Consider the following 27741-nt stretch of genomic DNA (forward strand, 5'->3'; position numbering starts at 1 on the left):
CTGCCCTCTCCTTTTGGATGGGACTTTGAAGAAAGCCTTCTGTGCGTCCTCCATTTCTTCATCCGAAGCAAAGGATGACAGGATTGGCAAGGTGAGCGATGCCTCTGTGCACAGCACGTGCCATGGGTTTGTACCTGCACTAGAATCATTCTCTATTTGTTTATTTTTAAGAGAGACATCAGACAAGTACGCTAAAATGAAATCTTCATTAATGCACCACTCGTCCTTGCTCGGTACATCATTATTACTCTCACCCTGACCCATTACATCAAAGTTTAATTCCCAAGGACAATCTTCATCAGGATCTGGTTCGATGTCAGCTTCGTTACCGCTGTCCACATCTTCTTTCTCTTGGGATTCCAAATAGAAGACGGAGTCAGTATGGAAGTTTTCCACCCCTCGGAAGGGGTATTTTTCTGCGATTAGGGTTCGAACTTCGCCCTCGTCATTGGCGTACTTCATGACCTGGTGCAGAGTAGATGGGACAATGCGATTTGCATGTATCCATGGTCGTCCTAGCAAAAGATTGTAGGATGTGTCCGCATCTATGATGTAGCATGCTACTTCAGACTTAAGATCTCCGATTTGGCACCTGAGTTTGATCTTTCCCAGGGGTCGGGTACTGTTTGCATTGAACCCGAAGATAGTAGTCTGGGTGGTGTGCAGCCGATGCATAGGAATCCCTAAGACCTGCATGACCCTGTAAGGCATGATTCTAAGCGCTGAGCCCGGGTCAACTTGAACACGACTGATTTCGGAAGATCTGATATACCCTGTGTAGTATAGTGGTCGGTCATGTTCATGTTTGACCTGCATGTCTTCTTGCGTGAACGATATGCAGGGTAGACTTCTCGCCGCTTGCAGGCATTGCAGACAAGTTTGATCATCAGAAGCTTCAGGAACTGGAGTGACTTGTGTGATGAAGCTCTCTGTATTCTTTAAAGCTTCGATCAGAGCTTCCTTGGTAGTTTTGGATAACTTCAGGAGCTCATACAAGGTAATCCTGGCCGGTATGTTGGCTAGCTGTGCCATAACGTTGAACTGGAAAGGAGCACTCGATTCTCCAGTTTCCTGGTGGAGATTCCTGTGGAATCGGAGCTCTTTCTGTTTTCCTTTGTCCACTGGCTTTTTCGGAACAGAACCCCCAGCGTCTTGGGGCTGCTCCTCGACCTCTGGAGCGTTCTGGCCATAATCCCTCAAGTAAGCTTTCCCTGACCGAGTGCCAGGATTGCCTTCTGGGTATGCTGCTAGAACAATCCTCTCCTCTTCTGAATCAGTAAGAGGCTTGAGGTGGTCATCATCTTCAGTAATGGAGGGGCTAATCATGTTGGAAGACTTAGCCTTGCCTCCCTTCTTTTTGGACGAGGTGCTTGTCCATAGTAGATCAGGGTGGACCCACATGATTTCCCCCTTTTGGGTAGTGAGGGGCACCAACCCCCTGTCCTTCTGACTATGCAAGTCAGCATTCTTCAGACGTATTTCTCCCTTGCGAATGGGGACGACGCCGTTCGCTGTTACCACCGGGGGAAAGTCACTGAATTGGACCGCTATCATATTAGTGGATACGGTCTTCTGCTCCGGCTTCAAGGTGAGCACATTAGCATTTACCAAATTCTGTAAGATGTCTTTGAAGACATAGCACTTTTTGGTAGGATGTCCAAGGAATCTGTGATAACGACAATAGTTGGGGTCATCCACTTTCCCTGCTTCATCCGGCTTCCTGACCTTGGGCAATTATAGCTTATTGTTCTTTCGGAGCAGCTGGAACAAAGTATCTACATGCTCCTCTTTGAACGAGTACTGCTTGGGCGCTCTTTGTTGATTTGGCGCCTTGCCTTGCTTATTCGGCGGTGGTACTCGTGTGTAGTCGGCTGCCAAAGTCTCCTTTCCCTTAGACCGCTGTGCATTTTGCTGATTGCGTTGCTGCTGCGGCTTGGGTTGTGGTACTTCTTCAGCTTTGACACGCGCCACTATCTCCTCAGCTTGTTCTCCTTGTGAAACTAGTTGTCTCCAGGAGCGACATTCTGCCACCCCCATTTGAGCAAGGAGCTAGGTCTGCAGGTTGTGTCTGCAAGTTTCAACCAAAGTTGACTGTGTCATACCTGAGGGGCATCGTAATGCCACACTGCGGAATCTTTCCACATAGGCCTTGATAGACTCTCCTTTCTTTTGCTTAGTGGCAAGAAGAGTTGGGACTGAGACCTCTGTATCGTCCTCAAAGAACCTGACCAAGAATAGCCTTTCCAGGTCTACCCATTTCTGGATAGATCCGGCAGGCAATTTCATGAACCACTCGAAAGCGACACCTTTAAGGGTACCGATGAATAGCCTGGTCAGGATGGCGTCGTTTGCTACCACATCCCCAGTTTGGGACTTGAAATAGTAAATGTGCTGATTCGGCGATCTTGTACCATCGAACGGTTGCAAGGTAGGAGCCTTAAACTTCGGTGGGTAGGGAGTTGTATCCTACTCAGCAAGGTAAGGCCGCACTACCCCTTCTTCACGGAGTTCACTTCTGTTGGCGATTGCGTTAAGGCGAGCCTCCAGCTCATCCACCTTGGTAGATTGAGGGTGCAGTTCTTTTCTCATCTCTTATTCTCTGCCTCAGAAGAGGATTCCGCAGGTTGAGTCTCCACGATCTGAATGTTCTCCACTTTTTCGTTTTCCCTTCGAAAGTGTTCCCGGGAAGACTCGAGGTTTGTGGGCCTTTTTCAGCAAGAAGCTGATACAAACATATCTTTTAGCTGGAGAAGTGTCATCTGCTGGGTGGCCTGGACATGACATGATGTTCGTCGCACTCTTTTTGGCTATGTTCATGGTTCCCTGTCGTGTAAGCGTAAGACCTCCCTTGCTTCCGTACAGAGCTTGAAGATTGAGATTCGGCTATTGCCCGAACTGTCTCATTCAGCTTGTTGCAATGCCTTGCTAACCTTTTGAAGTTGAACCGGACGAATCGCGTCCTGTCGCGGTCCGAGTATATCTGATATACTCCTTCGAACACTGGTCGCAAATGTTCTCGGACATATTGGCGGGATGACTTCTCTGCGACTCATGCGGAGTCAGTATGCGAGCTTTCGCCTCGCCGATCATATTGATAGTGAGCGCCGAGGTATTCCGCTTCATCTGTTCTTCTTTCTGTTGGCGGCGTTGTCGTTTAGCGGCCTAACGACCGTTCGTCAATCTGTCGAATACGGACTGCCAGGTGCGGAATGCACAACAAGGCATCTGACAGAAACGCCGAGATAACCTCTCACACTGACGAAGAGTGAGCTGCTTTGTGCTGTTGATTTTCCTCTCCCGACAACAATTCCGATGCAGATCAAAGGAACTTGGAGGAAACTTTCCAAACCGAGGGCTTATGGAGGTGGAGATGAACCCCGCCTGCCTTGGGTGAGTATATTGGTTCTTGTCGCAAACGTGGATTTTGAAGCCAGCCACTGACTTTTTTGAACCTGGGACCTCTGATAAGATCGCGTTCTTGAGAAGTAACGTGAAGGGTCGCAGTTGCATTTGAAAACGCTATGGCCTGAAGGCCTGGCGTTTAAATGATGACATGAATCTGAGAGCCATAGTTTTGGTTGAACGCGTCCCCTGAGGGTCGCGTTTGTTAGTGAAACAGACTCTGAGAGTCAGTTTTCGTTTGAACGCGCACGCTGAGGGTCGGTTTTAATTTGTGAAACAGACTACTGATGAGTCCATTGCTTCTTGACACGCAGCCACTTTGCAAGGTTTGTGTGCATACGCCATAGTGACGGTTGATCACGGCCATGAGGTCGCGTTTCATTTGGTGAACGACTCGTGAGAGTCATGGTTTTATTGAACGCACCCCTGAGGGTCGCGTTTTGGTTTTGGCATGCTCCCCGCTGAGGCTGCGTTTTGACTGCACAACCGCATCTCAGGTCGCGTTTGAGCGTATTAGCCTTCGAGCTCATAACGTTGGGCTCATGCCACGCAGTGAGCGTTCTTTCTTTGGGAACACTAGGCTCGGTTGGATTTTCCGAAACGCGATCTTCGCGTTGGGCCAACAATCGACTTTCTCGTAAGTGTGCTCGTCGTATGGATCTTCTCCGTCAGCGAGCGGCGTTCTTTTTGGCTTGTTTCAAAGCCTTAGCAGCAACGTCGCTGACGTTTACAAGACTCGTCTCCTCCAGAGGCCGTTTGTGGCCCGAAGCATGTCTTGCTGACGCGGATGTGGGATTTTCCGCCAACAAGGCCAGTTTGAGTTCCTGACCGAAGGAGAGGGCTTTCTTCGGCACGTCAACAACAGAATTAACCTTGTTGAAGGTCTTGCGGGTATCTTGCTTAGCCTTGGGGCTAAGTGATCCAGAGGATAATGCTTCCTCGTATTTTGCTTGATCAAACTCCACAACGAGAGTTTCTACTGTTGTTCCCATGAGGTGGACATCGGACTGCGCCACCACTTCCTCGTCGGAAAAGCTAGCCCCAGCGGAGTCGCCATCTTTTGTTTGTTGGAAAAATTGCAAAGAAGATAATAAAGAAAATTTGACTTTGATTCCTTTGATCTCTATTACAACTTGATTACAAAAGAGAGGAAAACGAATTTGGTTTTCCCCTTTGTTTAAAACTGAGTTCTTCTTGGTAGCGATGGAATGCCTCCTTCAATTGCTCGCGTCGAATTTGCTCTCCGTTGACGATCCGACTGTCTCTCTCTCGTGGGAACAATGAACTTCTGTGGAAAGTTTGGTGTTTAACTCTGAATGAGTTTTTAAGAACTCTGAACGAGTTTGAACTCTGTGAGTAGAGTTGTTGGAACCGAAAATTCGGTTAATGATCAAGCTGTCATTCTGTTGCTGACGAATCCCCTCAGATTTGATCTTCTGAGATTGATTCAAAAATCCTATCTTCAAGGATTTCGCTGCTGCCAAATCTCCAACCTGTACGGTTTTGATCTTTAGAATCCAACTTGTGTGATTCAAAAATCCAACCCCCTGCTCTGTTGGGTTCGTTGAGCTTTTATAGGGGGATAGGAGGTTGTAACTGACCCCTATATCCGCTCCTACGTGGGTGAAAACCCCTCAGAACGTGGGATAAACGGTTTTGGAACCGTTCGACTTATGTTTGAATAAGTCAAACGCCCATTCTGGCGTTCAGAACCCAAGATCAAGCTGTTTTTCTGTTGTCGAAGAATCCTCTCAGATTTGATCTTCTGAGGTTGATTCAAAAATCTTCTCTCCAAGGATTTCGTTGCTGTTGTTGCCGAATCTCCAAACCTGAGTGGTTTTGATGATAAAGAATCCAACCCTTGATCTGATTATCAAAAATCCGATCCTTTAACTCTGTCGAGTTTGTTGATATTTTATAGGGGGATAAGGGGTTGTAACTGACCCCTATATCCGCTCCTACGTGGGTGAAAACCTCTCAGAACGTGGGATAAACGGTTTTGGAACCGTTCGACTTATGTTTGAAAAGTCAAACGCCCAATCTGGTGTTCAGAACCCAACTTCGCTTCTTAGGATTGAGACGCGAGGTTGGGTGTTAGCTGAACACCATTGAACGCGAGGGTCGCTCGCGTTTTGGCTTGTTGCCTGCTTGTAAACGCGGGGGTCATTGTTGGTTGGACCCCTACGAACGCGAGGGTCGCTCACGTTTGGCCTGTGGCTTGAAGACGCGGGGGTCGCCTTCATTTCCGAAGTGGTGACGCGGGGATGACATCCGCGTCTCAGAATGAGCTATTTGACTTGTAGCTTCTTCTGTGTTGCATTGCAAGGACCGTTGTTCAGTAATCCTGGCTTTAGCTGTTGTGGAGTGTGAAAGTCGTCATATTGTAACTTTCACTGTAGATTGTGAAGACTGCTGAAATAGAATTTTCATCCGTTGTCAGAAGTGTCGTTGAATTGTAACTCCTCTCGATCTATGTGAAAAGCCCTCCATTCGCAACTTTCGTTCACCGACCCGAAAGCTATTTGATGGTAGCTTTCGTTGTAGGAGCTAGACGGGAATCAACATCCATAGTGTTTTGAAGATGAATATTTGCCCACAGCTCTCTACCAAACAACTATCTGATTGTATGTTTTGATTATCGGCGCGAAAGCTATTTGATTGTAGCTTTCGTTGTAGGAGCTAGACGGGAATCAACATCCATAGTGTCTCAAAGATGAATATTTGCCCACAGCTCTCTACCAAGCAACTCACCAACTAAGTCCACCCTTTTATTTCTGAAATCATCCCACTACTCATCAGCATCTCTAATAGTTGTTAATATAATATTAGTGTTGTTGTCGCAGCCATCAAGATCAATCATCTCAGAAGTGAGGTCGTGTTTGTGGCGATTATGGAGTTGCGGATGCAGTGATTGGGAAGTCGTCTGATTGTGACCTCCATTGTCGGAGCTTGTTTGGATAAGCTATCTATTGTGATTTTTAGACAGCCTACAGTGATTCAAAAGGATACTCTCATGCTTCAGATATTCTATGTATTAAAGAAAAATAAAATTGCAGGGTTGTGAAGGCACCACTATGTGAATGGTACCTGTCACGAGTTCAACCCAACAGTGTAAATGGTTTCTGTCACAAATTCAGCCCAATAGTGTAGAGAATACCCATTTGATCAAGAGGATGCAAGAAAAATAATAATAATAAAATTTAACGGTAGTTGTCGAGAAATACTTGTTCGGTCTTCCTTGGAACACATAACTCTTGCACCAATACAATATGGTGGAGAGAGCTCACAGACACATACAAATATAGAAACACAATCACAGAGATCCCTGCACCCATTTAACCAATAACTCACCTGAAACAGGTATACATACGGTCAACTACGTTTTAAAAGAAAGGAGTTTTTTCATTATTTAAAAAAAAATGTTACAACATGACTTTGTACCTTCAGGGATATACACTAATTCACTTGAGATTACAAGCATATATGAGATGAAGGTAGCAACACTGGCTCAGAAATCTAATGCTGACTAGGACTCAGGACTCACCTTGTCAACAAATAAGCTACTCGTCTTTCGCGGCAACAATTTCTTTGTGAAAGCGTTCCCGTCTTCTGAGTACAAAAAGCTACTCATTGGCTAATGAGTATTAAGCTGTGAAATTCCCATTCACAATTTTTCACATAATCCTTTTATTAAACATCTCATCTCCCCCCAAATCAATCAAACTAAATGGCTTGGATGCATGATATCATATTAGATTTGCCAGCAGTCTAGTCAAAACCCAGGTATATAACACAGACAGCACAGCACCAACAGGAATAGTAACAACCCACGACGCAACAATTTCACGAACAGTCTCAGCTCTGACACTGTTAAGCCCCCTAGCAAAACCTACTCCCATAACAGCACCGACGAGAGTATGAGTCGCAGAGATTGGCAGCCCGAGCTTTGATGCCCCAAGAACAACCGACGCAGCTGCAAACTCAGCAGCAAATCCTCGAGTTGGTGTCAGTTCTGTGATTTTCTTTCCAATGGTAGCTATAACCCTATAACCCCACATCATGAGCCCTGCAACAATCCCGAAACCACCCCAAGCAAGAACATCAGTTGGAATGACTATCTCAGCAGCTCCGACTGCTCCTCCTTGGAGAATGGACAAAGCTCCAGCCAATGGCCCGATAGCATTGGACACGTCATTGCCTCCATGAGCAAATGACATGAAACATGCTGAGAGAACCTGCATGTAGCCAAAGACACCATAGACAATCTCTAGCTGAGCTCCAGTGGGGCCAGCAACGTTAGATAAGAATCCTAGGTTCTGGTGATGTGGTGACTTGTTTTGTTGGGCCCCTTGTTTTTCGGCTTCAGAGGTGAGGAGGTGACCGAGCTGCTTGTGTATGATTTTGCTGACGATAAATGCACCTAGGGTTCCAAAAGCTAAGGCTTGAGCTAGTGCGATAGACAGTGTTTTGCTAAGTGGGAAAGCTGAAAAGGTTATTCCTGTAACACCCAAGAAAACTGCGATGGGAGCTGCAGCTGCTGCAGCCTGCCCTGGGTTTGGAGCACTGTAGACAAACTAAAGAAAAAACAGGCGAGGAGGAAACACAACATATCAATCATTAGATAATTGGAATTCCTAAAACTACACAAATCAATGATGCATGATGTCAGTCTTTATGTTATGTTAGGTAAGTAAAAGAAGGGTTAATTGCACATAGAACCCTTGTACTATCTCTGTTTTGTACTTACAACCCATGTAGTTTGATTGTTGCAAACGGACCCCCAGATTAAAGTTTTTCTGACTCTTTAACCATTGGTGAAACTTTGCCAGATATTGCCTGAAATTAGTGAGTTTCTCCAAGGGTAAATAGTAATAAAAAAAATGAACCACCAGGGGGTCTGTTTGCAACAACAAAACTACAGGGATAAGAAGTTCAAAATAGCGATACCACAAGGTGTCTGCAATTAAGCCTAAAAAATGTAAACATACCCTCCGTATGCATTTGTAGACGAGGAAGGAGGCTGCTGCTCCGATGACTGGAGAGATGACCCAGGAAGAAGTAACACGTGCCAAGGACCCCCAGTAGACACCACCAATTCCCCCATAAACAAGGCCAAAGCCAACCATAGCTCCTACAATACAGTGTGTAGTGGAAACAGGCCAGCCGAAAAAGGAAGCTACCTGTATAGGAAAAATAACCACTCAACTCCAATACAGAAGAGGAAGATTGCGGTTATGTCCCTTTGCCCATGTGCTTTATATGAGCTATAAGGAGAGTTATAATTATTCTGGCGGCTGCTATATCTTGTGATATATTATCTTATGAAACATGTTGGCTTGCTTTGAAAGAGAAAAGAACTGGAATTTTAATGTGGTTTCTAACCATTTAGTTGGGAAAAATGAAGAAACATGAGCAGACATTTTGGTCATAATGGGGTATGATCTATGCAAACCAGGAAATATCCTCTGTCACTGAATGGGTCTAAATCCTTAGCATATCAGTACGATTTTTCCACCTTAAATAGGTGTCGTCTGAAGTTAGTCACTTTCAGAACTAACAACAGATGAACCATTGTTAACTAAATTGCTCTCAATATTCAGAAAGATGGTGTTTTCATGTTAGTCTTGAAAGCTGCATCTAGTATGCTCCTGTAGAAGCTACTTGACTAGGGTTGTGCTGCCTGTGCATGGTTCGGTCCAAACCGAAAAAACCGACCAAACCAACCAAAAATTAGCGGTTTAGGTCGGTTTTATTTGTAGGTCGGTTTGGATCGGGTTGAAAACTTTTCAACTCGAACCGACCGAACCGACCGCATCACTTAACACTATAATTTTTAACCTGTACCCAGACCCGACCCGTTCACTAAAATCCCTCAAATTGAGATACCTAAACCCTAACTCCAAGTCTCCAAGCCCGTAGCCGCCAGCCGCACTTCCTCAAATCTGCAGTTCCGCCCAGCCGCACTTCCTCAAATCCGCAGTTCCGCACTCGGCAATCGGCAGTACTCCGCACTCTCTCACTCTCTCTCTCTGCACTCCGCAGCACACCCGCACCGGCTCAGGGGAGTCGACACTCCGTAGTCCGCACTCTAAATTGTGGCAATGATGTTTCCAAGTAAATTTCTTTGTTGTCAATGTTTGTCACAAACGAGTATTTACTGTTTATTGCATTTTAAATTGTTTCCTCCCTTTGTCATTTAACATTGTATCTGATGTTTTTGGGTGTTCCACAAGGGATCAAGATATTAGAGTGCAAAATCTTAAAGTGGGGAGTTTACTTCAGAGGGTATAAAATGCAACTTAAATTGCTTGATTGAGAGTTTCATGTCATGAGATTGGAAGGAGAGTTATGTTGAGCTGTTTGTGTTTGAAATTTGATTACTGAATAAGTTTCTACTACAATATCAATCTGTGAAGTCCATGGCCATGAATTTCCCTTCAAGTCAAAATGTTCAAGGTTGTTTCCTTGCAAGTGATGCTAATCACAGACAACAAAGTCCTCTAATAAGGGAAAATAAAAAATAAAATGGGCGCGTTTGTGGTGATCATCTGATCTGCTGCAGTTCTTTGTTTCTCCTTGTATCGAGTATGAGTAATTTGAAGCTATGTTAGGTGATATGTCATGGTCAGGACCTTCGAAGGAATCGATCCGAATATTTTGGTGAAGCAACGATGTTGACTTGTAGATGGTAGACTAGATGTTGTAAATGATAAATGGTTAAATCTGAAGATCTTATATCGAGCATTGACTGAATATAACATGTCAATATGGTAAAGATCTACGTAGAGTCTATCAATGGCGACTGCAATTGTGTTTTGCACATTAAATTACGATTATAGCTTCAGTTATATTCTGGAGAGCACTAAACAAGATTTAAAGCCTAGTATTTGTAAACGTATAAAGTAATGCTGATGAAGTTTGATGTTTTTCACAAACTTATTCTTGAATTTAGAATGCATCTTGATTAGAACCAAACAAACCGAACCGTACCAAACTGACTTGCAACAGTTCGGTTCGGTTTTGAATAATGGGTGGTTCGGTTCGGTTATTCAAAATTTAATAAAACCCGAACTGACCGACCGTTTGCACAGCCCTATACTTGACTATGGCATATGTTCAAGATAAAAATTGAACTTTTACGCATAAAACAACACGAGACTTGAAAGTTTTGGGGAAACTGATGAAGAAGCTCTTATGGAGGTCATTTAGCTAAAGTTCCTTCACGAATCATCATATTTGTTGTAGCTTCTTCAAATTATTCCGTATGGATTTGGTATTGGACCAAGGCTAGCCTTTTGTCCAATTTTTATTCTACTTAGAAATGATAACCCTCTATTGAGCGAAACGGCGACGACGGGCGGCAGGACCAGCCAGTCCGAGTGGCAAAATCCTCTGCTGATATACCGGGTGGCCAGTCCGTTCACTCTGACCAGTTTGAGAATTTTCCTGATTTGGATCTGTTTTGGTATTCTATTCGGGTTAAGAGTCCTATGTGGTTTTGTATCCAATTTTGGGCTCTATAAAAGAGGGCTTCCATGTCTAAGATTAGAAGATCAAACTCAAGCAGAGTTGCATATTGTAAAAAAGAGATAGATAGAACTATGGAAAGAAATCTAGGGTTTGAGACCTTTTGGTGACATCGAGAGTGTTTCTTGGGGAATCATTAGAGATCACAAAAAAAATTGTATTTGTGTAGTCTCTGATATAAAGAACACTCAAATTTCTCTCCATGGATGTAGGCAATTGGCAAACCACGTAAATTTCGTGTCTTTATGCTCTTGTTTTATATTCTGCAATATATTGTTTTTCCTCTTTAATTCAAGCACAAATTTCTCAGTGTTTCCACATTGCCCGATGATTGATTGATCTATGAAGAAGGTGAAGATCTAATCGGGTGTTCGATGATACTTCTAAAACAACGCTTTTGCATAGATTTCCGGTTGGTAGCCACGATTCGTATCAGGTTGTGGGTGGTGTGCGCTGACAGAAAGAGCAATCATCATGATGAAATGAAGAGTCCAGTAGTTTATGTAAACACAAAACACGGAAATTCATTATCATTTCTGCAGACATCTAGTAGAATACAAAGATCAAGCAGGAGTTTGCCAGCAAGAATGAGCAGCTTGCTGGAATCTTTATAAAGGCACTATTACCGAAAATTTTATTGAAATTGAGAGGCAAGATGAGATCACAAATTAAGGAAAGGCGTTAAGTTAATTTGTATTTCTCTAAGCTTCCAGAATGCTAGTGCTTGATCTAGGCTCAATGTTCCCTTGAAAATGCTAGCATGCCAGTTGTGAATTCTCCTATGCAAGTTCAGGAGTTCTGAATTGTAGGGTGTTCAAGATCAATATAAAAAGGGTTATTTGCATATGGGCGCCCTAAATCATGGATATTTGCAAAAATACCCTCCAAATCTTAGTATTTGTAAAACTACGCCTCCAATCGTCAACTTTGTGAAATAATACCCTAAAATCAACAAATCATCAACTTGGTGTTAAAAATTTGACTATTTTGTTAATAATTTTTACATTACAATTATAAATTAGCTTATCAAAGTTGATGATTAATTGATTTGTTTTTTGCCAAAATTGATGATTTGAAGGCTAGTTTTGCAAATACTAAGATTTGGAGGGTTGTTTTGCAACTATCCATTATGTAAGGGGTGTATATGCAAATAACCCTATAAAACAAACAGGTGTAAGAAGATTTGTACGCTATAAATAAGGGCTCTGGAGAATTTAGGGCAAGATACAAGCCGATGAAATAGAAAGAATCCTCCTATGAAGGCAACTTTCCTGGTTCCTTCAAAGATCATAATACTCATTAGGGTTTTTTTAATATATACCCCTCAAATCTTTCATATTTGCAAACTTACCCTCCAAATCTTGGTAATTACAAAACTGCCCCCCAATTCTCTCACGTTGTTTTTTTCCTACCCTTTTCATTTACCAATTTTAGTTTTTAAACAGAAAATTGTTCCAAACCTATTGGAAATTTTGACATTGTCTTGTTTAATAACCAATGTTCTTAAGTTGGAGCAGTAGAAAGACCAATATGCTAGTTTTGAGGGGCAAATTTGCAAATATAAAGATTAGAGGGTTAATTTTGCAAATATTGAAGATCTGAGGGGTGTATGTGCAAAAACCACTATTCATTATGGAAGTGAAGAACAGGCTTAAGGGAACTAGCATCTTCAGAGACAGAAACAGTAGATTCAGAACCCTGAGCACTTTTATCCTTCCTACATCTAAGAATATACCCAAAAAGATGCATTTTAACTGATTTGGAACTAGTTATTCAAGTATGCATTATTAGGATCGTCACAAAATAGACACATCATCAAAAATACACTATGATAAAGTCATAATACTGTGGATGGAAAAATGATAAACACCATAAAGAATTGAAGAAGCAAGCAGCTAGTCACACATCATGCTGTAAGAATATCAGCCAAAAATATCAAACCATATGTGAGTTAACAAAGTACAATCAACTATCATTAAATGTATATTCTTGCCTGATTTGTCATGGTGAAGAAGGATATAGGAATAGATATTGAACACACCAGTTTGCATAAACTAGAAAAATTGAAGAAGGTTTCTTTGGCATTATCACTACTTCAAGCACAGAAGAGGAACAGAACCCAATTTCAGTATTAATTTATAAAAATAAATCAAAGGCAAAAAAATTATGGGAGAGCAAATACGACACAGTTGCATAGTAAGCCTTTAAATCACAGATCGACAAGTTAATGTTTGACTATCCTATCTCCGATTCGAAAATGATTATTGAAATTACATTCTACTAACTATATTCAGTGGTTATAAAGACCTTGAACCAGGAAAAATTTCATTATTATCAGAAACTTTGATTGATCAACATAATTGACAAGAAAAGGCATATGTTGATGGAGACCTCGAAACCTCAACCGAAAAGAAAAACTAGTTAAGTGAATAAGAACTCAAAAAATGCTTTGCAAAACAGAAGGAAACTTAATAACAATGTTGAGATATTATAAACTTAATAACAATGTTGAGATATTATAACATATAGCATGTAGCTTCGGTGCTCCATGAAGATTTGTTGGATCACCGGTGGCATATATGTAAATAAATTCCTTAAAAATAGCTCTCACGTCTGTAGATAGATAGATTTGACGGTTAGGAGGTGTTCCACACCCAAACTTGTAATTTACTATAATTTCAATTAGGTAAAAAGGTTATTTTAGGAAATACAATTTAGGAGAGAAACAGAATTTATGATTAGTTAGAATTCTCCAACTAACTAATATTTCGCGTTATAATTTTTACCGCGTTATCATGTAACGCTCCGCACTTTCCATAAGAAAAAAAGCTTCACACTTTCCATTAAAACAAAATTCTATATATATATGAAAATTTTGTCGTATAGCGGCACCTTAGGAATTAGATGTGGGGATTAAAACCGTTTTTGTATTAGTAGAATTCTAGAACTAACAATTTACCTTATCTATCTTATGCTGTGTTTTTCTCTCCTTTCAAACTTCATTGTTTATGTTTATTGCAACCTAAATTCTGTTATATTGTTTTATGTTTACAATTTTAATCCTTTTCACTCATATTCATTGGGAAAAGTTAAAAATAAATTATCGTATTTTTTCCTCTTTTATTTTTTTCTGTCTAATTAACTTTGAAAAGATCAAACTTATCTCATATATCATGCAAATTTTTCAACTAAACTGAGGTCTTAAAGTTTCCTTTTTTCCCCTCTAATAAATCATGTAAATAAAAAACTTGAATATTCAGACAAAATACTGGAGAAGTGAAAAGAATGGCACAGATAGTATGCAACTTTAATTGATTTCTCAAGCTGATACTATTGCCATCTAACTTTATTTTGGTTGATATTTAGGAAATACAATTTAGGAGAGAAACAGAATTTATGATTAGTTAGAATTCTCCAACTAACTAATATTTCACGTTATAATTTTTATCGCGTTATCATGTAACGCTCCGCACTTTCCATAAGAAAAAAGCTTCTCAATCAAATCCTTTGTGAGCTTTCAATTTCCACTTTGTGCATCTGAAATAGAAGCGAGTCTTAGGGCCCACAATGAGCAGGGCAGGCGAGATCCTCCAAAAATTCTTGTGAAGAGAAGCACCATGAAAGGTACCCCCATCTTTTTCTTTTTTAAAAAAATTTAATTATATAGAACACTATGTTATGCTCATTGTTCTTTGCCTCTATAAAGTCATTGGATGAAGTCATTATGTCATGTGATGTAATTTATTGACTAAATTAAAAACTTAATCTCTATGTTTATAAGCTAATTAATCAAGACGAAAGAAGCAACAGAATGGTTGCTTTTAGGATAGAAAGCAATTAGATGAGAATTTTGAAAGATTAAAATACCCTTTCTTATTTTAGGTGATTTTTTATTTTTGTCAAATTAAAAAATAAAAAAAAAGCCAATTTTTGGAGAACCAAAGCAAACCTATATAAAAAAACCAATTTCTGGAGCGCAGAGAGAGAGAGAGAGGCGTCGGCGACGGGGGCGTCAGCGTGAGCTGGAGCGCTGAGAGAGAGAGAGAGAGAGAGAGAGAGAGAGAGAGAGAGAGAGAGATAGTATGCAACTTTAATTGATTTCTCAAGCTGATACTATTGCCATCTAACTTTATTTTGGTTGATATTTCAAAAAGTTTTAATAGAAAAAGCCTCTAAAACTAAGATCATGTATAATTTCAGAAATGTTGCCGTCGTCTTTTGTAGTTGGAGCAACGCCATAAGAGAGCTTGCAAATTTAATGACGTCGAGGACACCGGGTTTGTTACTGAGGCGGAGTAAGGGGAAACTGAACAGTGTTGGAAGAGAAGTCAAAAACAGAGAGGAATTAGTATTAAATAGAAAGGACAAAAATGCCCTTCCCTATTTACAGACCTTTTTTTTAATTTTATAATAATTAAAAATCAGAAAAATAGTATTTTAGGAGTACCAAAGCAATCCTCTAACATATAACTACCTCTTCAATCCTTCACTAGCTCCCATTATAGCCATTTTTTATCCCTCTTTGAAGTCTTTCGAAGACTCTTCCATACTGAGAGGGTGACTTGATCCCGGAGTGCAATAGTGTGGTGTTATTTATAGACATGCAAAACTAGTTGTATAGCTGTATACACTGCCAAACCACTCTAATAAATTAAATATTTGTCCTAAATTAACTACACAGACAAATGTCGCTGAAAATGAAATAAAGTAAAATATCAGTAAAGAAATTAAAGTATCAGGTAAGTTTGGACCCGCAATGTTGAGATATCATAACAATAGTAACCTTATGTGCGTATCCATGCTTCATTAGTTTCCATTATAGCCATCTTATTTTATCTTCTCAAATCTTCTATTGGTATATTGAGGAAGTGACTTGATGCCAGAAAGCCTCGGTGAGCTTTTATTTGTAGAAAAGAAGCAATAATACACTAACTAAATACTCTAATGGAGTCAGAGACAAACGTCACTAAAAGCAAAAGGTGAAATATAGGTAAATATGAGCAAGTATGAAGTAAATATAGACCTGCAACCAGCTGCCAGCAGCAGCAAGGGAAGAGAGCAATCCAGCAAAGAGCAGTGAATCCTTCCCCTGGAAAACACTGGCAACCAGAATCCCCTTCTGCATCGTACTAGTCACATGGGTCCCCATCAGCAACGCCCCCGAGAACTCCAGTACCGCTGCCGTCAGCACTGCCTGCGGTAGCGTCAGAGCTCCAGAACCCACCGAGGTCCCCATTGCATTGGCCACATCATTGGCCCCAATGTTCCAAGCCATGTAGAAACCAGAAAGAAGAGTAGCGTAAGATAAAGCTTTGATCTTGAAGCTCGCTCCTTGGCCTAACGACTTCATGGCTAAGGGGACAGTTAAAGCGGCGAAGACGATGCAGATGCAAATGGCAGAGGCAGTGGTTGAGGATATGTTGAAGGCTTTGGCCATTTCCGACTCATTCTCTGATGATGAGGATGAGGATGATGAAGTGGGTTCATTGTCAGAAGCCTCGGCGAAGGAGGAGAAGGTTGCAGAGGGGGGATGGAATTGGGATGGAAAGCCGGCTTTAGATCGAATTTGGTGGAGATTCAAGTTGTTGGTTGTTGAGTGGAAGAGGAGAGGGGGAGAGTAGTTAATGGGTCGTGGGAGGTGGAGAGAATTGGGTAAGATAAGGACTCCACTGCAGCTACAGAGGTTTCTGGTGATGGAGAAGAGAGGAGTCATGACTTAAGAGAGAAGAGGAGAAAAGAGAATGGGAAGAGAAAATCACAGGCGCTCTGCTGCGGATGAAGAAGCTATGTGGTGGCCATTGGCAGTTGAAAGAGGAGAGCATGTCGATATGTGAAAGGAGGTTGACGAGAGCTTTTTCTTCTTTTTTGGTGGGGGGTCAGGGGCCAGAGAATGAGAATGAGTGGTGCAAGTAATTCACGTCAAGATTCTTTCTTTATCCACAAATTTTTAACCAGATACTAAACCTCTGCCTTTGCTTTCTTGCTGCTCCCCTCTCATCACCCAATTGGCCAGTTTCAACCAATAATAAGTCTACTTGCTGTTTAGCCACGCCCAGGCACACGTGCTCCGAAAAACAATAATGTAAAGAATTTTCATAGTAGAACTGTACACCGAAAGAGAAAAAAAATACAAACAATGTTAATTGCAATTGATGCACCTTCAGTATTAACGTTGTTAATCCAGCAAAGTTCGTCATCATTCTCAAACTCAGCCTTTTATGATGATCAAAAGTTAATTCTGACTGCAAGTCTACTTCCACTAAACTGTAAACAATAGAAACAGAGCTAATTATCTTCAACCAACCCCACATTCAATAACCCACAGAGTGAAACAGAGCACCTTGGAAATCTTATGCCCATAGATACCAACTACCAAAAATAAAAGCTAAAAACCGTCCGAATACAGAACCCTCAATAATAATAATAAATTAATAACAGGATGGTTGTAGGACCACTACCTACATAAAACAGCAACACTCGCAGTAACTAAGTAAAAGATAAATAAACCTAATACATCACTGATCAGACAGAATTATAGCAAGAACTAGAACAGATGATTGAAGGGCTCTACAGCAGCTCTCACCGCAAATAAATGATAAGACTCACTAAGCTCAAAACCAAAACTCAAAGGTAAATATCAATTGATTCCTTTGTGTAATATTAAGTATCATCGCTATCATTTTAAAGCCTTTTTCGGTTTTGTTACTTTGATAATCATCATCTCAAGCCTTTTCCCATCATAACTGAGTCGCTTATGAAGCAAACGTCCGTGAATGATTTAACAAATTTTTACGGTCCAACTTATATCATTGACCAGCCCCCTCTTAGTTACTGTTAAACTTAAATTCCTCGGTAACGGAAACATGGACAGAAAAAACCCACTGTAGAGAGTAATTAGCATGCTCCAAATTCTCCTGGAACACATAACTTATCTATTGAGGCATACTATACTTTACATTACTTTTGACAGGAGACATCAAGACAATAGGCAAAGAAAAGGCATTTCCAAAGTGCCAATCCCTCGAGCTACTACATTCTGGAAAAAAAAAATCACTAAGAATGAGCTAAAAACTAAACTTATAATAGTATTCACAATATGCTCAACAAGTTAATGTCAATAGAAAATCATCCATGTCTTTTTAAAAGGAAGCAATATGGTACTCTAAGTTGAGTTAGCTAACCGAACTTGTACCCACAGGTCGCTTCCAAAGACGCATCCATGCTAGAGTAGGGCTTTGAAACACAATGCAACACTGTAAACAAGAATTGCTCAACCATCAATTCAAATAAGACTCATAAACATAACAATCTCAGATAGCTCTCTAAGAAACATGTAAGATTCATAAACCTCAAGAATGTAACATAGTTCTAAATAAAACATGCGAGGTTTTCACTCAAGCTCAGAATTTAAGTCTACTCATCAGACTGCAGGTAAATTATTTGACATAAATGATATATAAAACTAAAAAAATTATAAATTTCTCCAGTAAGGACTTGCATCGTTCTGATGATAAATAGGCGTTTCTAGAAGATTGTTGTAGCTGCCCCACCCTAAAGATGACTCGGTGTGGCACAATTTTGGGAGATCATAAACACTGCAACTTGCACTTCCATCATATAGTAGTTTTGTCATATGCAAAATGTTTTTCAAACTCATGTATATATAAATACTCCATAGTAAACAAAAGTAATTTTAATCTACCATGTGCAAAAGTTGATTTTGTACACAACAAACAAGCAATGAAGTGTGTTAAATTAAGTATTGGGTTAATGGGCTATTATCTGTTACCTTAACCCTATTTGTATGGCTATATATATCTCTCTTATTATCTCAATAAACAACAATTAGGGTTTTCTCTATTCTCTACATGGTATCAGAGCAAGAAACCCTAGCCGTCACAAATCCCTTCCCAAACCCGCCGCCTCTTCACCACTACTAGCCGTCGCCCCCTCCCCTTTTGTCGCACCACCTGCTACCGCCCCTCGCTCTATAGTCGCAATCCTCCTCTCCTCCTTTGCCGCACCACCGCACCCCCCTACAGCGTGTTGCCTATTCCCTCGACATCTCAGTCTTCGCACTGATGAGAGGACGATTGTATCCCTCGACATTTCAATCATAGAATTGATGAGAGGAAGAGTGTCTATCTCACGTTGTTGAGATATTTCACTTTTATTCTTGTTTCATTCGAGAAACAATAATATAGAAATTGAGCTTTTGTGCAAACAAAAACCAAAGCTCTCTCCCTCAGGTGATCTCGCCTACGCGGCGTGGGGGCATGACTATCTATCACTCTGCCTCTAATCATGTGCCTGATCTGCTCTTAGTTTATGTTTCAAGAACGGATCTCTACTACTAATCTGCCTATTTGACTACTATTTGTCTCCTATTGTTACTCAAAAATAAAAAAATGACTACTACTTCAATGTCGGACATCTCCTCCTCTACTACTCCTTCTATTGTTGCTGGTGAGACCTCTGCGCCCAAGGTAGTCTTGGGGACTACTATTAAATTGAATGATGCAAACTATCTGCTCTGGACACAAGCTTTCTGCATCTTCATTGGCGCTCAGAGCAAACTACCACATCTTCTGGCATCTCCACCATCAACCTCAGATCTCACCTACAATTTATGGCTCTCATCTGATTATTGCGTTATGACTTGGCTTCTCAACAGTATGGAAGCACAGATCAGTAGCAACGTTATGTTTTTAACCACTGCGAAGGAGATGTGGGACAACCTAAAGATTATGTACGGGAACGAGAAGAATGTTTCCCGTGTATTTGAAATTTATGAGTGAATGTTTGCGCTCAAACAGGGAGATAAGTCAATTCCGGAATTCTTTGGTGAATTGAAGGGACTGATAGACGAACTAGAGATGCATCATCCTGCAGTAGCTGATGCAGCGACGCTATTGAGGTATCGCCGAGATCTGGCAGTGTCCAAATTTCTTTCTGGGTTGCACCCTACTTTACAGTCCCAGGTGAGAGGACAGATATTGGGTGGCGATATCATTCCCTCACTGACTGCTATATTCTCCAGAGTCATGCAGGTCTCTACTGGTGTTATTTCTGATACTACTGTACCATCTCCACCTACAATGGATCAGTCTGCCATGTTCTCTGGTCGGAGCAGAGGCCGCGATCGTGATCGTGATCGTGGCCGTGATTCAGGGGGAGGACGTGGCTCCTTTGGTGGGAGGCCAGGTGAATTTGATAAGGGCTCACGTCAGTGTGGTCATTGTGGGAGAACTAATCATATTTCTAAGAAGTGTTGGGAGAAGTTTGGTCGTCCTCAGTGTGCCCAGGTAGCTGATACCGAATCGACTCACTCATCTATTTTTGCTACTACTTCTGGTAATTCATCTATTACTGCTCCTACTGTTCAGATTTCTCAGGCAAATTATGAGAAGTTACGCCAGCTAGAACTCTCTCAGAATATTCATTCTGCTAGTCATGCATCCTCTTCAGGTATGGATGCATACATAGCTTCTTCTCACAAACCCTGGGTACTAGATTCTGGAGCCTCATCTCATATGACAGGTATAAAGGATCACTTTGTATCTTTATATATTTCTGATAAGTTTTCTTCTATCCGCATTACTGATGGTACTCTTTCTCCAGTTCGTGGTGATGAAGCAACTGGGTATCCGCTACCCCACGTGCTGAGATGGACCTCTCCCCCCTCTCTCGACCCAAAGAGAGAGGGCACAGTACCCCAAGACCGCCAAGCGGCCGCTCACAGCACGCACAGCATAAAAAAAGGATGGAAGAGTTTCAGTTTGGGCCAATAACAATTAAAGGATAGACACCCAATTGCTAAAAAAAAAAATTCTTTTAAACAAGTCGAGAAAAAAAAAGGAGATGTATTCCTGAGCGCACAACATAAAAAAGGATGGAAGAGTTTCAGTTTGGGCCAATAACAATTAAAGGATAGACACCCAATTGCTAAAAAAAAAAATTCTTTTGAACAAGTCGAGAAAGTTCATCAAGGAGATGTATTCCTGAGCGCACAACATAAAAAAGGATGGAAGAGTTTCAGTTTGGGCCAATAACAATTAAAGGATAGACACCCAATTGTTTTGTAAACTTCCTCTTTAAAACTAACTGATGTGTTATATGTTCCCAAATTCCCTGTTAGCCTATTATCCATTAGCAAGTTTACAAAACAAAATAACTGTAAAATCGCATTCTTTTCATCTTATTGTGTTTTTCAGGACCAAGCAACTGGGATGAAGATTGGTTTGGGCCATGAGAGAGGAGGTATGTACTATTTGGACGACAGTATGCCAGAGGCTGGTCTTGTTGCATCACAGTCTAACTCTACTTTATTATGGCACTGGCGTCTAGATCATCCTTCACTATAAAAACTTAGATCCGTAGTTTCTGTTCAGTCATCTATTTCCTCTTTAGGTTGTGAGTCTTGTGAACTGGGTAAGCATCATCGTGCTATTTTTCAGAGTCGAGTCGATAAACGTGATAGCTTTGCTTTTGAGTTGGTTCATTCTGATGTATGGGGTCCTTATCGTGTTTTCTCTGTGAAAGCTTTTTGATATTTTATTATCTTTGTTGATGATTTCTCCCGCATGACGTGGTTTTACCTGTTAAAAGAGAGATCAGAGGTCTCGCACGTTATTGAACTCTTTTATAATGAAATAAAAACTCAGTTCTTTACTTCTGTCTGTATTCTTCGTACTGATAATGCTTTGGATTATATGAAAGGTGATGTTTTAAAATTTTGTGCTCTTAATGGCATTATTCATCAGACTTCTTGCTCTCACACTTCACAATAAAATGGAGTTGCTAAGAGGAAACATAGACATATTCTAGATGTTACTAGAACACTGATGATACATATGAATGTTCCAATGTATTTGTGGTCTGATGCTGTTCTCATTGCAAATTATTTGATTAATCGCATGCCTTCCTCTGTCCTTGATGGTTTAATACCATTCAATTGTCTTTATCCTGATAAAAAACAATTCTCTATGATTCCCCGTATCTTTGGTTCTAAATGTTTTGTTCAGGATTTAATTGTCAGTTTGGATAAGTTGTCTTCTAGATCCATCAAATGTGTTTTTGTTGGATACTCTCGTACTCAAAAAGGATATAGGTGTTATCATCCATCTATTAGGAAATATTTTGTGCCTGCTGATGTCATCTTTTTTGAGTCTATCCCCTATTTTTCGTCTGCTTCCACTACTATTAGGTGTCCAGAGGTACCACTACCTTCCTCTGCTCCTACTATTCCATTACCTGCTCTTGTAGCTCCTGCACCGAAGCCTCCACTAACATACTCTCGTCGCCCGAAAGTACATGCCCCTGAATCTGCTTCTGAAGAATCTTCATCTCCAGCTGCTGGTCCATCTCATGTTGAGACCTCTATTCCATCTGACCTGGATATCCCTATTGCTCTTCGAAAAGGTAAACGGTCTTGTCCGAAATATCCTATCTCTCTTTTTGTCTCTTATGACCGTCTCAACCCATCTTTTCGTCAGTTTATTTTGTCCTTGTCCACTATATCTATACCCAGGTCACATGAGAAAGCTATGTTAGTACCAGCTTGGAAACAGGCTATGGATGAGGAAATGAATGCACTACTTTCTAGAGGAACTTGGGACTTGGTTTCTCTTCCTACTGGAACGACTGTGGTTGGTTATAGATAGGTGTATACCCTGAAATATCGTCCCGATGGGTCTGTTGATCGTTACAAAGCTCACCTGGTTACTAAAGGTTATACCCAGACATATGGCGTCGACTATTTTGAAACATTTTCTCCCGTTGCTCGTCTAAACTCCATCAGAATTCTTCTAATTCTTCTCTCTGGCTGTTAATATGGATTGGGTGATGCACCAACTAGATGTGAAGAATGTTTTCCTTTATGGTGATTTGGACGATGAGGTTTATATGGAGCAACCTCCTGGGTATGTTGTTCAAGAGGAGAATATTATCTGCAGGCTGAGAAAGGCCATCTATGGGTTAAAATAGAATCCTCGAGCTTGGTTTAATAAGTTCAGCAAGGTTATTTCTAATGTTGGTTTCCAACGATGTCAGTCTGATCATTCCGTCTTTCTTCGACGCATAACTGGTTTGTTAATTTTAGCCGTATATGTTGATGATATTCTACTGACTGCGAGTGACTCTGTTGCCTTAGCTGAGACTAAGAAGTATCTAAACCGTCATTTTATCACTAATGACATGAGAAAGCCAAAGTATTTTCTTGGGATTGAAGTTGCATATCAAAAACATGACCTATTGTTGTCCCAAAGGAAGTATGTGCTAGATTTACTAGAAGAAGCAGGTCTCTTGGAATGCAAACCTGCAAACACTCCAATGAAAGCAAATGTTGATTTGTGACGTGATGATACCTCTCTATTAGATGATGCTGGACAATATAGGAGACTAATTGGGAAGCTAATATATTTGACAGTTACCAGACCTGATATTATTTTTACAGTAGGTGTACTGAGCAGGTTTATGCACAAACCTAAAAAGGTTCATTAGACAGCAGCTCTGAAAATTTTGGCATATGTCAAGAGTTGTCCTGGCAAGGGATTGCTATATAAGAAGCATGAGCATACTCACATTTCGGCTTTCTCTGATGCTGGCTACGCAGGAGACATGGGAGACCGAAAGGCAACCTCAGATTCTATACTTTTGTTGGAGATAATCTTGTGACTTGGAGAAGCAAGAAATAAGATGTAGTATCACGATCTAATGCAGAGGTCGAATATAGAGCAATGGCTCACACTGCTTGTGAGATGGTGTGGCTACGAAAGTTTATGACTGAGCTTAGTTTTGTTCAGCCTGGACCCATGCCAATGTATTGTGACAACCAGTCTACCATTTATATTGCACAGAATCTTGTGTTTCATGAGAGGACAAAACATATTGAAGTTGACTGCAATTTTGTTAGAGATGCTTGGGAGAAGAAGATAGTATCTCTCATATTCACTCCGTCCTCACAACAACTTGCTGATATTCTTACCAATGCTACTTCTTCAAAGGTGTTCTCTACTATATGTGACAAGCTGGGCATGATAGATATCTATGCTCCAGCTTGAGGAGGAGTGTTAAATTAAGTATTGGGTATTGGGTTAATGGGCTATTACCCGTTACCTTAACCCTATTTGTATGGCTATATATATCTCTCTTATTATCTCAATAAACAACAATTAGGGTTTTCTCTATTCTCTACAAAGTGAAAATAAAGAGGTTACACAACCTATTTATTGATTTTCAATCAGTTGGCTTAGATGTCTGAGGGGGGAAGCAGAAAATGGAGACAAGTGAATACTTGACTTCCAAACGGATTTACATTCTGAAGTTCATCAATGGGTCAAAGGGGCAGCACTAACTCAACCATACAAAAAGGGAAACCACTTCATTGACCTTAACTAGTATTTTGTTTTCTATATATGTTTGCAGAATAAACGCATGACAAATTAACTGCCATCCAAATACAGACATGGTTCGATACTATTTTCAACTGTCATGTTCTACTCGAAACTATAATAAATTTAACCTGCTACAACTCTTGCTATATAACTGTTCTAGATAAAGTATGCAATGTATTCATATCTACTATAAGTCTGTACAAAATATAAAATAGCTCATCTATCTTGTGGAAAGTAAGCTGTTAAATCAAACAAAGAAAACTCTACAAATTCAGAAATGATAGAAATTTCTAGAAAGAACGCAAGTATGGAGATTTTTCCCTTTCCTTCCCTTTTCCCGGATTCGATTCATTATGTCATTCATGATGATTTTGAAACAGAAAAGGCCTAAAACTTTGAAGTAGATAATAAACCACAAAGTACCTCATGAACAAAGAGCAATCATGTTGATGCACACCTTTCAACTTTAAAAGAAAGAAAAAAAATTCCACAAGAAAACTAAATTGAAACTTGCTAAACTTATGTTTCTACTAGAATATTATGAACCCCAAGCTTTTTGAACTGAGATTATGGACGAGAACTGATACTACAATGTAGTTTGAAACTTTCCTTGGCTTTTCTAAGTAATTCACTATGTAACCTTCAAGAAGACAGAAGAAATGCAGATGAACAGTTGATGATTACGTACTTAGCAGTTAGCACTTAACTACTATAATAAGAACAGAATTTACACACAAGGGAAAAGCGCCATCAAACAGATAACAGGTCATGATTATTACAGTTGAATGCATCTGTCCCAGTAAGTATTCCCAAGAGAAAATATTCTACATTTACTCTGTCCCGAAAACAGACGGGAAGCAACGTAAATAAATTTGGGTATCCTTCACGTAAAGTTACTATTGTCTATTAGGCTACGGTGCATGTACAGAAGACTAACAAGAGAGATCAAAAGTCATCGCCATAGGCACTAGATCAGTGAATTAATGACACAAAAAACTGATCTAAAATGTCACAAGTGTGAAGTGTCAAATTAAATATCAGTTGTTCTAGTTATAAATAACTGCCAAATGAAATATCAGGGTAACTTGGTTAGATTACATACCTAATATAGATGATGCAAGCAAAGGAATCAGCAACTGGCAAGGTGCAAACTTGAGGGACAATGCACTGAAAATAGAATATTTGAAAAGAAAAGCAGGTCCATTTATATACAGACTGACAAGTGTTGAAGACAAGAGATTGTCGTCATGACTGCCCTCATGAAGCACCATAAACAGCAACACCTCAAACACACAAGACTAGGACTATGAAAATGGATAGAAGTGAATGCTTCACTTCTGTATATATTCACACTCTGAAATTCATCAAGAGGTTGCACAATCTATGTATTGAGTTTCAATCAGTTGGTTTAGATGTTTGAGGGGGAAGCAGAAAATCGTTAAGAGTGAATGCTTGACTTCCAAACAGATTTACATTCTGAAATTCATCCATGGTCCATTGGGGCAGCTCACTAACTAAACCACACAAAAAGGGAAACCGCTTCATTGACCATAACTAGTATTTTGTTTTCTATATATGTTTGCTGAATAAAAAGCATGACAAAATAACTCGCATCCAAATACAAATTATCTGATGTGGTTCGATACTATTTTCAACTGCCATGTACTACATTAAAGTCCTGTCGAATGTTGGAAGTAAAAATGAATGATTTCAATATTCATCTTACTCAAAAATATATGAAATATTAACCTACTACAACTCTTGCTATATAACTGTTCTAGATAAAGTATACAATGCATTCATATCTACTGTAAGTCTGCACCAAATATAAAATAGCTCATCTATCTTGTCAGAAGTAAGCCGTTAAATCAAACAGAGAAAAGTCTACAAATTCCAGAAATGATAGGAGTTCCTAGAAAGGACTCAAGTATGGATTTTTTTTCCCTTCCTTCCCTTTTCCCGGATTCAATTCATTATGTCATTATTGATTGAATGATTTTGAAATAGAAAAGGCCTAAAACTTTGAAGTAGATGACAAACCACAAATGATCTCAGGACATTATGGACAAAGAGCAGACATGCCCTTGCACACCTTTCAACTTTAAAAGAAAGAAACAAATATCACAGGAAAACTAAATTGAAACTCGCAGAACTTATGTTTGTACTAGAACATTATGAAACCCGAGCTCTTTGAACTGAGATTATGGACAAGAACTGATACAAACTGTCCCTGGTTTTTCTATGTAATTATCACTATGTAACCTTCAAGAAGACAGAAGAAATCTAGATGAACAGTTAAGGATTATGTACTTAGCAGTCGGCACTTAACTACTATAATAAGGACAGAACTTACACACAAGGGAAAAACACCATCAAAAAGATAAAGGGTCATGATTGTTACTATTGAATGCATCTGTCCCAGTAAGTACTCCCAAAAGAAGATATTATGTTTACTCTGTACCGAGAACAGACAGAAAGCAACGTCAATAAATTTGGATAACCTTCATAAAGTTACTATAGTCTATTAGACTATGGTGCATGTACAGAAGATTGATAAGAGAGATCAAAAGTCATTGACATAGGCTCTATATCAGTGAATTAATGACATGAAATATTGATCTAAAATGTCATAAGTGTCAAATTAAATATCAGTTGTTCTTGTTATAAATAACTGCCAAATGAAATATCAGGGTAATTTGGTTCAATTACATACCTAATATAGATGATGCAAGCAAAGGCATCAGCAACTGGCAAGGTGCGAACTTGAGGAACCATGCACTGAAAATATAATATTTGGAAAGAAAAGCAGGTTCATTTATATACAGACTGACGAGTGTTGAAGACAAGAGATTATCGACATGACTGCAAGCATGAAGCACCATAAACAGCAACACCTCAAACACACAAGACTAGGAATGTGAACAACCGTATCTACATCCACCAACTTAAACCCCCTCTCCACCATGATAAAATTGCAAATCGAAGGATGATGTTTCAATCCTCAATATTTGTTCCACTGGGAGAGGTCAAAATTGGTCAGAGTAGATTCTCCATTCGATTGCGTTTATTTGGCGATGAATTCAAAACTATGGAATAAAAGAATGTTTTTGAGTATGACTGCCAACTCGATAGAGCTCAAGATGGTAAACAGCCTGGGGGAGGAGTTCTTTAACAGAAGGATGCTGAGTCACTGCAGTACGACCCACTGCTTCTAGAGTCCCCAACACACGCTCCAAACCATCGCTACTAGGCACGTGCAAAGCTAGCAAACAAAGCAGAACCAGAGCAGGCAGCTGCGTCTTCTCTCCTGATCGAATCAACCTCAGCAGCGACGACACTGCGCCAAACTCTATAATTGCCTTAGAATGCTCCACATGTAAGTAATTTTCAGGGTTAACAAACTTCCCTAAAGCAATGG

At 40.2% G+C, this 27741-nt stretch overlaps 3 protein-coding genes across 4 annotated transcripts in view; all 3 read right to left on the bottom strand.

Annotated features, from left to right (window-relative positions):
* Positions 6780–16780, bottom strand: LOC109823970 (inorganic phosphate transporter 2-1, chloroplastic). Its single transcript, XM_020390447.1, has 3 exons — positions 15953–16780; positions 8391–8582; positions 6780–7976 (listed from the first exon to the last, which is right to left on the bottom strand). Exons 1-3 carry the CDS (start codon positions 16640–16642, stop codon positions 7149–7151), a joined length of 1710 nt encoding a protein of 569 aa, XP_020246036.1. The 5' UTR covers positions 16643–16780; the 3' UTR covers positions 6780–7148.
* On the bottom strand, positions 16915–27239 carry LOC109823971. 2 transcript variants are annotated; one of them, XM_020390448.1, is made up of 3 exons: positions 27037–27239; positions 18111–18182; positions 16915–17965 (listed from the first exon to the last, which is right to left on the bottom strand). In XM_020390448.1, the coding sequence occupies exons 1-3, from the start codon at positions 27203–27205 to the stop codon at positions 17862–17864; spliced, it is 345 nt and encodes a 114-aa protein (XP_020246037.1). In that variant the 5' UTR covers positions 27206–27239; the 3' UTR covers positions 16915–17861. The 2 variants fall into 2 exon arrangements, 1 of the variants encoding a protein (XP_020246037.1); XR_002242517.1 differs by lacking the exons at positions 16915–17965; positions 27037–27239 and adding an exon at positions 25426–25461 and having other exon boundaries at positions 17972–18182.
* The window catches only part of LOC109823606, a 1910-nt gene continuing 1255 nt past the window's right edge, over positions 27087–27741 (bottom strand). Inside the window, 1 exon segment of the mRNA XM_020389883.1 lies at positions 27087–27739. Coding sequence (XP_020245472.1) covers positions 27410–27739 — 330 coding nt within the window. The 3' untranslated portion in view covers positions 27087–27409.

The sequence above is a fragment of the Asparagus officinalis genome, chromosome 9, assembly GCF_001876935.1.
Source record: "Asparagus officinalis chromosome 9, Aspof.V1, whole genome shotgun sequence".
Classification (NCBI taxonomy): Eukaryota; Viridiplantae; Streptophyta; class Magnoliopsida; order Asparagales; family Asparagaceae; genus Asparagus; species Asparagus officinalis.

Excerpts from the sequence above, each read along its gene's own strand:
- LOC109823970 (XM_020390447.1), bottom strand. The coding sequence starts at position 16,642 with ATGACTCCTCTCTTCTCCATCACCAGAAACCTCTGTAGCTGCAGTGGA. Across the intron at positions 8,583-15,952 it reads CTGCTGGCAGCTGGTTGCAG|GTAGCTTCCTTTTTCGGCTG; the intron begins GTCTATATTTAC and ends TTTCCTATACAG. Across the intron at positions 7,977-8,390 it reads TCTACAAATGCATACGGAGG|TTTGTCTACAGTGCTCCAAA; the intron begins GTATGTTTACAT and ends TTTTTTCTTTAG.
- LOC109823971 (XM_020390448.1), bottom strand. The coding sequence starts at position 27,205 with ATGGTGCTTCATGCTTGCAGTCATGTCGATAATCTCTTGTCTTCAACA. Across the intron at positions 18,183-27,036 it reads GCTTGCATCATCTATATTAG|TGTTGCATTGTGTTTCAAAG; the intron begins GTATGTAATTGA and ends TCTTGTTTACAG. Across the intron at positions 17,966-18,110 it reads GACCTGTGGGTACAAGTTCG|AATGTAGTAGCTCGAGGGAT; the intron begins GTTAGCTAACTC and ends TTTTTTTTCCAG.